The sequence below is a fragment of the Sceloporus occidentalis genome, unplaced genomic scaffold (genome assembly GCF_023333645.1).
Source record: "Sceloporus occidentalis isolate IW3139 unplaced genomic scaffold, rSceOcc1.0.p SCAF_11, whole genome shotgun sequence".
Lineage (NCBI taxonomy): Eukaryota > Metazoa > Chordata > Lepidosauria > Squamata > Phrynosomatidae > Sceloporus > Sceloporus occidentalis.
In genome coordinates this window covers 4978051-4988475 of record NW_028316991.1, presented here as the reverse complement: position 1 = coordinate 4988475, position 10425 = coordinate 4978051, and the positions used below count along the sequence as shown (strand labels likewise).

Sequence of the window (10425 nt, the reverse complement as noted above, 5' to 3'; positions counted from 1 at the left end):
ACAAGCAACACTGTCAACCGTCTAAACCACAGAGCTGCTGTAATTGTTGGACGGAGACGGTTCTGGGGGCGGAAGTACAAGATAATTCTGATTGGTTACCGTTACTCAAATTGCGTAGAACGCCTGCTATAAGCAAAACTGTCGGCTGTCTAAACCAAAGAGCTGCTGTAATTGGTGGACGGAGACTATTCTGTGGGCGGAAGTACAAGATAACGCTGATTGGTTACCGTTACTCAAATTGCGTAAAACTCCTGCTATAAGTAACACGGAGACGGTACTGTGGGCGGAAATAGACGATAACCTCTGATTGGTAACCGTCCCGACTTTGTTTCTGAGCTGGTTGTGGGAGGTGAATTGCAGTGCTTAGGTTATGATGTCGTTGTCGCTTTTGCCGCGTATCGAGCAGTTGTCTTTACGGGTTATCCGTGTGTTAGGATGCAATCCGGGTCCAATGACACTGCAGGGCACTAATACCTACCTAGTGGGCACCGGCCGCAGGTAAATCACTCTATCTGACATGGAGCATTGGCCCTCTGCGGCTTCTGTATACACTGAGCTACCTAGCCAGGAACCGGCGTGCCAGCTGCTCACTACACATGTGTTATATATATGTGAAGCTATTATTGTTGGATCAGACAAAGATGCCTCACGGTGAAAGACCTTGTACTCCTTGTAAAGCCATCAGCTCGAGGTTCAAAAGTCCCACAACCATTGGGCCTGAAACGAGCTATAAAATCTTTCAGGCACCATTGCTGTGAGGCGACCTTCTTTCATACTGTTTGTAGTGAAAAGTTAATCATAGAAGCAAATGTTTAAAGACCAATGGTGTCAACAGATGCCCATATCTAAACTGGCCTATAATGAGACAGTGGGGAAGAGAAAAGGCTGCTGATCGGTCGGTGACCAATCTTCAGCGTTGCTGCGGGATCTGCTGGCACTCTTTATTTATGTATGGGATCATGGTCTTCAGGCGCCTGACCCTTATGATCCCTTTTATTGGGTTTGGGATACAGTGATGTGGGATAACTGTTTCACACATTACCATAAAACAAGCGTCGTACAGTTGTATGATTATTTCTCTCAGGTATATATTATTACAGCTCATTAAATTATCTCCCCAAATCAATATGAAAAATAAGTACCAATTAAAATAATTTTTTCACATGATTTTATAATGAGTTATATAGAGAACCATACATAAACTTTTTTTTTTTTTATTATAAATTGATGCACAGGTATGGGAAAAAAGCAGCAATGCAGCTTGTATGGATCTTAGAAATAACCTACAATTACTTCGAAAAAGTCCTTATTTTAAATAAACATCAGGAAATGTAGGTCATTGTCCCCGTTACAGCTCACTGACGTATTTATAAAGATTATTTTAAGCTTAGTGTTTTGTGCAATTTTGCATAACAAAATGTATACATTGTTTCTTGAATAGGAGAATTCTTATAGACACAGGAGAGCCTGCAGTACCGGAATACATCAGCTGTTTGAAGCAAGCGCTGTCTGAATTTAATACAACCATTCAAGAAATTGTAGTGACTCACTGGCACCATGACCATACTGGAGGCATAGCTGACGTATGTAGAGATGTAGTCAGTGGTAGGTAGTTCTACTTCTTGCATTTCATTTATAAAGTTATAAAGCATTATGTTTTTAGATGTAGTCCTCAAATAAAGTTGTGAATTATGAAGCAGTTCGTGTCTTGAGAGATTGGAAAAGTGTTTAATGGGACACTCCAGCCATCAGATGCACTTAATCCATATGATTACTGCATGGTCCCTTTTTCCATGGTGTTACAAATATATGGGGGATTCTGCAGAATACCACCAAATGCATTTACCCCTTTCCCCACCTCACTGCTATTTTCAGTGCCAAACTCATCTCCTTGTAAGTGATATACTTACCTCCAGTAAGCTCCACTGCTGACTCAGCGAATGCTGCGGGTGGGGACTGTTAGATATTTTAATATGAAATCGGTCCCCCATTTGCAGCCATAAAAGCTTCCACTCTTCTGGCAAGGCTTTCCACAAGAATTTGGAGTGTGAATGTATGCCTATTCAGCCAAAGGACCGTTTGTTTGTTTGGTCTGGCACACAATCTGGCATGAAGTTCATCCCAAAGGTGTTCAGTGGGGTTAAGTTATGGGCTCTGTGCAGGTCACTTGAGTTCCTCCACACCAAACTCATCCAACCATGCCTTTATGGACCTTGCTTTGTGCTCTGGAGCACAGTCATGCTGGAAGAGGAAAAGGCTGTCCTCAAACTGGTGCCATGATGTTGAAAGCAATTGTCTAAATGTCTTTGAATGCTGTAGCTTTAACACTATGCATAGTGATCTTCAGTTCGTGTGTAGCTGCTTGGCCATGGAAACCCATTTCAAGAAGCTTCTGATGAGCGGCACCCGGTGCGGACCGCCCCCCCCCCCGCTAGGTACGCTGCTGGCGGCAGCGGTACGCTACGGTGGCATCGGACCCCGCGCTGTCGGAGCGCGCGGTGTCGGCGGGCCCCGCGGCGGCGCCCCCTGGAGTGTGGCGCCCTGTGCGGTCGCACAGGTCGCACACCCCAAAGGCCGGCCCTGTCCCAAGTGCAAGGCAAATTTCACTCTGTTAAAATATAGACACTAGAGATTATTTGTTTTACACTCTGGAAGGCAAAAGCTATGCACACTGTGCTATACACCTTTCTGGCATCATGTTTAGAAGTTATGTATATCACCACTGAATGGCCAAAACGCCTCCAAGAATTGAAAAGTTCATGCTCTGCAAAGCTTACCCAATTATGTTTTTTCCATTAAAAAAGAAAAATTTGCTGAAAATGTATTTTGTAAAATAACATCTGCTATAAGAATATTTGTATTTCTTTTGTCTCAAACTGTGTTTTGTTTTGTAAAGAAGACTGCATGACAAAAGATCATATTCTTTTTTTAGTATTACACAACTTTTCATGTCTATTTAAAACAAATTTGACGTTATGTGTTTTTAGCAGATTCAGGCTTCAGCATCAGTAAACTTCCTCGCTGTCCCCACCAAGAAGAGGTTATAGGTGGAGGTGATCAAAAGTACAACTACCTTAAAGATGGTGATATTATATCAACTGAAGGAGCAACTCTTAGGTAATCAGTTTGCTAACTATACAGTAAGCAGTGAAAAGATCATAGAAGAATACATGATCTGATGATCACGTCTGATGATGGATTATGTTAATAACATGTAACAAATGTGTTGGCAGGATTGGTCAGTGGACCTGGGGACAAATATATTTTTTTTAAGCTGAAGTCTTCTGCGATGTGGAATCTGCTGGTGCACTATAAATATACATTACATTTACTTATAAAGCGCCGGCAGATTCCTCAGCGCTGTTACAGTGAGAAGAACAATTTCTAAACACATACATTACAAACTGGTGCGAAGGAGAAGAGGGCCCTGCTCTTGCGAGTTTACAATCTAGTCATTAAATTAATGCACTATAATGTGTTTAATACATGAGATTTTAGAATTATGAAATTTACTGGCACAATTATTTTTGATGTGAGCCCAAATCAGAAGCAGACAAAGGGTTACTATACATAGTAACATAGTTTGCAACATAGTTTGTAAGGTTGAAAAAAGACCTAAGTCCATCAAGTTCAACCCTTCTACCTAACCTTCCTATTCTTGATCCAAAAGAAGGCAAAAAAACCCCTAATTAAGCTACTTCGAATTCTGCCATCCGGGGGAAAAAAAATTCCTTCTTTACTCCAAGAGGCAATCGGATTTCTCCTTGGATCAAGAAGATCTAAAATATTAATGTTATTCTATTTATATCCCTGTATAACGCACCTTTCTAAGAAAATATCCAGACCCCTTTTGAAGGTATCTAATGTATTTGATATCACCACCTCCCTTGGAAGTGAATTCCATACATTTATTGTCCTCACTGTAAAGAATCCCTTCCTTTGTCGTCTATGAAACCTGCGCTCTTCCAGTCTCAGAGGGTGACGTCTTGTATATATTTCTGTTAATGAACAGGTCACTGAAGAGCTCGTTATATTGGCCCTGCATGTATCTATATAATGTTATCAAATCCCCTCTGAGACGCCGTTTTTCTAGCGTATATAATTTTAACTTTTTTAGTCTCTCTTCATAACTAGTATCTCCCAATCCCCTTATTAATTTTGTAGCCCTCCTTTGCACTTTTTCTAATTCCATAATGTCCTTTTTGAGGACCGGTGCCCAGAATTGTACCGCGTATTCAAGGTGAGGTCTTACCAATGACCTGTAAAGAGGCAAGATAATATCCTCCTCCGGTGAATCAATACCTCTTTTTATGCCAAAACCTTATTGGCCCTCGCAGCTGCTTGCTGGCATTGCACACTATTGTCAAGTCTGTCAACCGTTATTCCTAAATCCTTCTCATTGGTTGTTTCCCCCAAGGATATTCCATTTAAAGAATAGGTCACATTTTTATTATTTTTACCATAATGCATAACTTTGCATTTCTCTATATTAAACCTAATCTGCCACTTGCACACCCAGTCCCCAACTCTGTCTAAATCTTCCTGCAAAGAAGAAACATCAACATTAGTCTGAATTACCCGGCCTAATTTTGTGTCATCAGCAAAAACTGTAACATGGCTCTCAATGCAGCTTGGGAGATCATTTATAAATAAATCAAAAAGAAGAGGACCGAGGACAGACCCCTGAGGCACTCCACTTAATACCTGCGTACAGACTGAGAAACATCCATTCACAACAACTCTCTGCATTCTATCTTTTAGCCAATTTCTGATCCACATACAGACATTTGCCCCTAAGCCTATTTCTGTTAATTTATAGAGCAGCCTTTTATGCGGGACCGTATCAAATGCCTTAGCAAAGTCCAGATAAATCACATCTACAGCCAAACCCAGGTCTATATATTTTTACTAACTTCTTCATAGAATGCTAATAGGTTGGTTTGACAAGACCGGTCTTTCAAAAATCCATGTTGACTTTTACAGATTGGATTATGGATCAAGATATGATCTTGAATGTATACCTTTAGCAACCAAATAATTTCCCCACTACCGATGTTAAGCTTACTGGCCTGTAATTGCCCGGTTGAGATTTTGATCCCTTTTTAAATATGGGCACAACATCTGCCTTGCTCCAATCTAATGGAACTATGCCTGAACAGAAAGAATCCCTAAAGATCAGTAATAATGGTTGGGCCAGAGTTAGGCTTAACTCCTTCAGTACCCTTGGGTGTATACCATCCGGTCCAGGGGCCTTGTCTACTTTAACAGTATTTAATTGCTTGAGCACTTTTTCTTATGTCAGCCAATCCCATGTTTGCTGCAACGGTTCCTTAAAATTAGCCAGCAGGGGCTCCGTCATTGGCTCTTCCTTCCTTAGTGGAATGAATGTATGTAGTTTGTGTAATTTAGAAACTGTGTTGTATTGAGTGGTAAATTACTTACTAGGGTTCCCTCTATTTACATCATTTTCCTTTCTCGTGCTGTTTATGAATTATACATACATGTCCTCTACATATAATAGTAGGCAGGACATTATTTTGTTATTGAGATATCACAAGGACAGTTTACCATTACTCCACGGCCAGCCAGCATTATAATACTGAGCTAAATCTTCTAGACCCTTTAGCAGCTTCTAGATAGTTTGAATTCAGAAGGCATTGCACATGATTGATAACTGTTCTATGAAACCTTGTAGAGTTCTGTACACGCCAGGACACACCGATGACCATATGGCTTTGGAGTTACTAGAAGAAAATGCGATCTTCTCTGGAGACTGCATACTGGGAGAGGGAACTGCTGTCTTTGAGGAGCTTTATGATTATATGAAGTCTCTGGAAAAGTTGTTGGATGTTAAATCGGACAAGATTTATCCAGGTTGGTGCTCTCAGGAAGGACATCATGGTCATTTAGAAACAATGGGCTGTATTTGTAAAGAGCGGTTAATAGCAATTTGCACACGGAAATTGATTGTAATGAACAGAGTCTATTGACTAGATACTGTACCATTAAAAGTATATCTCGTTTGTTAGGCCTAAAAACTGTTTTCCTAACATAAATTGGAATATTGTAAATGCAGTTTTTGCACATTTAATACTTTTTAGACATTAATGGGATCATTCAGCATGTGCTTTTCGTACTTAATCCAGTTTAGCCAGGTGTTTCTTCCTAAAATGTTAACCTCTTTTTGCCTAACAGGACACGGCCCTATAGTTGAGGGCGCCAGAGCCAAAATTCAGGAATATATTTCACATAGACTGGCTCGTGAACAACAGATCCTTCGGGTTTTACAAGAAAATCCTGGCAAAGCTCTGACGTCGATGGAACTGGTTAAAATAGTGTACAAGGTAAGGAGTTTAATTCACATTAAAAAATGATCAAGTTGACATTTCAAAGTGTGCTATTTATGGAGCCACAACCAATGAGTGATCACCTAAGATTTGTTCTTGGATAATGTTGTTTTTTGAGGGGGGGGGGGGTTATGTTGGTTTTTTTTTGTTTGTTTTTTGTGTGTGTTTACAGTGCAGTATATCATGTATATTGATGGATTATTTTAATTGTTAATGAAGATCTTTTAGTGCACCTACAAATGCTGGTGTTTTTCCACACAGGATACCCCAGAGAATTTACATAAAGCCGCAGAGATTAACCTTATTCACCATTTAAAGAAGCTTAAGAAGGAAGGAAAAATACGTAAGTTTCTTCTTCATTTTCTTGCAGTTACCTATGGACTACATCACCAACAACGTTTTTGGAAGATAGTCCGTTCTTAGTTACGTTTGTCAATTGCACTTTAGTAGTATAGGTGGTAGAATATTATTATTGGTAGAATTAAAGGTATTTAGCAAGATCCATTAATTGATCAGCTCAAAAGGTTCATTATTCAATGTAAAATGGGGCACACAGTCATACCGGTACTAATCACTTTTGTGTAGTGATCAGCAGTGAAACATACTTTTTTTTTTTCTTTTTTCTTGTAGTGGAAGAACATTCGCCCATTCGATGGAAGAGTAAGTTGTGAAGAACAACGTTCTGTTCAACATATGCGAAGGGACTTCATGAAATGACTTTATACGAATAAAGGTTATGCAAGTAACTACTACCTGTAATACAACTACATGTATTTTAAATAATATTAATATTTGTCATTTTCACTTCAATTTATCATTTAGCTTTGTAATTGAAGAAATCCTGGGATATGCCCTTATTAAATGTTAACAAAATTACTCTGGTGTTTTTTTTTATGGTCTAGTGAATTACAGGAATGAATAAAGTTAATAGTAAAGTTGAAAAGCATTGATTAGGGGAGCATTAAAACAAAAAAAAAATCCTTTCTGCCCTTCTAAAGGGGAAGATCCCTGTGCTTAGGCCATCATTGTGCATAAAGGAGGCTGCCTTGGACCCTGGAGCTTTCCAAAATGAAAGCCATCTGCTGGCCGAAATCTAATATAACAAGAGACTTCAGTTTCCTTACTACAGTTTTTGCTGTATTATAAACTGTTTTTTGTTCCCCAAATAATAAAACAAGTATGTTACTCATAAAATAGTGCTGTATACAGTAATGTAGGTTAACAGATACAGAAGCCTGAATTTCTCATTTAGTTTCAGTAAGCTTTACCTACCTCTATCTGCAGGCCAAGTGGCTGCCATTGTCATTCATCAGATATTTGGGATGACTCTCCCAGCAAAGACATCACATTGAGCTGACTCTTTATGCCAATGCGGATGAAGTCTGTTCTCCATAGACTTCTATTAGCCAGAATATTTTTCTGGTGATTAACAGCAAGTCATTGAATTGTGTACTACATGCAGTATAATAAAGAGTCGGGGCGTTTATCTAATAGATTGGGCTAAAATAACACATGTAAATTACTGGGGGGTTTAATTGAGGGTTCCAAATGGAAACCCCATACTATAATTTATGTAAACTGGAGCAGGATGTAGTAAAGTTTGGGGTATACATTAGATTTACCATTTCACCAACGATATGTAGTGCAATGTGTTTCAAAACATCCCAAGCATGACAGAAATTGGCAGTATAATTGCTGCTTAGAAGTGTGAAATGTCCTACTGAAATACATTGGATTATCAACAATCCAAAATATATACTGTTTTTGGGAGGTTTTGGATTTTGAGACCTCAAACAAAGCCCATCAAATTTTGAAGGATATATTTTCATATTTGCAGTGTAATTGCTGAAATGGGCTGAAACCCTTGGCCAATGAGATGCTTCCAAACTCGAGGCAAGTAAATTATTATATTTTCAAGGGGCACTTTAATGCATATGAGAACTGAGAGGCCTCTTGAATGTACGTGGTGTCCCACTTGTAAATGCGTGTCCCGTGTGAATTTGCCCCTTTGCTTCTCTTCAGCTATTTTCCGCGCAAGAGATGCGTTCCACCAAACACATCTCCCAGCATGCAACATACTTAAATCCAGTTAGCTCCAGCACTGGCTCAGCGAACGTCAGGGTTTTTTTCCCTACACAATATTATAGTTTATATATGCATATGGTTTAAAAAAAAAAAAAAAATAAAAAAAAGTTGACGAGTCTTGTTGACTCTTGACTGAATAAGTTTTGAAGGTGCAGCCTCGGTGACCTGCCGCAGGAAAAGCTTGGTTGGTCCTGTTCAATATAGAATTAATTTGTCAAGAATCTCCTTACCCTTTTGAAGTATGCATTATACAAGGCCACCAAGGCTCTCCATGATGTAGAACCTTGCTGGTGTTTCATATGGAAAAGTAAAAGGTTAATATCCCAAATCTCCTGCCAACGCTCCCTTTGGTGAAAAAAACTGTAGCTGAAATCACTTTTAACCTCAAGTGTACAAATCTTGATCCTTGAGGAGTTGAGTCGATTATAAGAGGTTATTGATGATGTCATGAAATAACGCTCACTTCACTTTAGCTGTTTATTCTAAAAGATTGAAATGACATTTAATTTTTTCAAAGGTAACTTGACTACCTGGCAGTGGTTACAAATGTAAATAGCACTTTCTCCTGTATCTTAGTTGAGTATTTAACAGTAAATGGCACTGAAAGTCAAAGCAACAGAAAGCTTGTCCAAAAAATCAACATATTCTGACTCGGTCAACATAAGGTGACTCATTAAAAAGCGTGTCATCCAAGTTTTAGATACCATTTAAATGCCCTTGTGGTTGGGTTGCCATACAAACCCATGGATCATGGAAACAGGAGGACCAGGTAGCGTTACAGAGTATTTCTCACAAAGTACTCCACGTGGCAAGAGAACCAGCCTCATCTTTATTTTTACAATAAATTAGTGTAATAAATCACTGTTCCCGTTGCGTTTACAAGGTGAAAATTCCTTTTTTGCCATACCAGGATTTGACGTTCTTAATAAAAATGATATTTTATTACTATATATTATATATAAAATAATGTAAAAGATATTACTATGTTTTTTTAGCAATGACTATTTCAGGGATATCACGCAGTGATCAGGCATTCAAATGTTTAATTATTCTGTTTATCTTGGGAGTTGCGAGAATATAACTATTGAGTCAGGCTTCCATCGCTGTAATTTTTGGCAGGATAATGAAGGTCTTTTTTTCATATGACCAAGTTAAATATCAGCTTTTCTCCCCAAGGATTTATTTAAAATAAAATGAAAGTTGGATGTTTGGTTTCACCGAATATGACAGAATGTTTTATATCACATTTTAAGATAAAAAAAAAAAATCCAAGACCAGACCAAGGACTGATTAAAGTGTTCTCATCAGGAAGAACAAGCCGACTAGACGGGACAAATGGTTCTTATCTGCTGCAAAATTCTATGTGATAAAAGTATTTTTAATCTATCAAATCTACAATAGCCAATAATTTGTTTGATTTATGAAAACTTCAGACCAAATAAGCTCGTAACTACACGATGTGCAGCATCTTCTACTCCTACACATTGGTGAGCTTGTTTCTCATGTTCCTCTCTCGCCTGTTACACATCTCCCATGCAGCATCTGACAAGCTGCATCTCAGAGACCTACTGACAATCATCTACGGTATTAAAACATATGCCATCATCATACCTTGGAATTCTCGGGGTTTTACCTAGATATTGCCGGGTGATGCACCTCTTCTCCGGTTCAAGACCCGAATCCTCCAGGTCGTGGGAGCTGGGTCTTGACACTCCCCGCTCCCCATCCATTTTCCCTTTAAATGGGGTGTTTCCCGCTGACGTCAGTGTGCAGTCCTGGCTGCGTCCCCCAAGGGAAGGGTCAGGGTAGCAGGAGCCCAGAAGTTCCCAGGTGTGGCCATCATATGTGCTTTGATGAAATGATAGCTGGGGATATCCTTTAGATTAACACCCCCCAACACACACAAATTTGCAGGAGACCCATTGGAGTGAACACGTCTCCCGCTTGCCATTACACATGCGCAGTATACTCACCACCAGCCAGTTCTTGCTGT

The 10425-nt window shown here is 39.3% G+C and overlaps 1 protein-coding gene across 1 annotated transcript; it reads left to right on the top strand.

Annotated features, from left to right (window-relative positions):
- The first annotated feature begins 373 nt into the window (after window positions 1–373).
- Window positions 374–7018, top strand: LOC149305468 (endoribonuclease LACTB2-like). The gene is made up of 7 exons (XM_089477485.1): window positions 374–498; window positions 1442–1605; window positions 2991–3117; window positions 5696–5874; window positions 6196–6344; window positions 6609–6690; window positions 6978–7018. The coding sequence occupies exons 1-7, from the start codon at window positions 374–376 to the stop codon at window positions 7016–7018; spliced, it is 867 nt and encodes a 288-aa protein (XP_089333611.1).
- The last annotated feature ends 3407 nt before the right edge of the window (window positions 7019–10425 follow it).

Coding starts and splice junctions, on each gene's coding strand:
- LOC149305468 (XM_089477485.1), top strand. CDS start 374: ATGTCGTTGTCGCTTTTGCCGCGTATCGAGCAGTTGTCTTTACGGGTT. Junction 5,875..6,195: donor ATCGGACAAGATTTATCCAG/GTTGGTGCTCTC, acceptor TTTGCCTAACAG/GACACGGCCCTATAGTTGAG. Junction 6,345..6,608: donor TGGTTAAAATAGTGTACAAG/GTAAGGAGTTTA, acceptor TTTTCCACACAG/GATACCCCAGAGAATTTACA.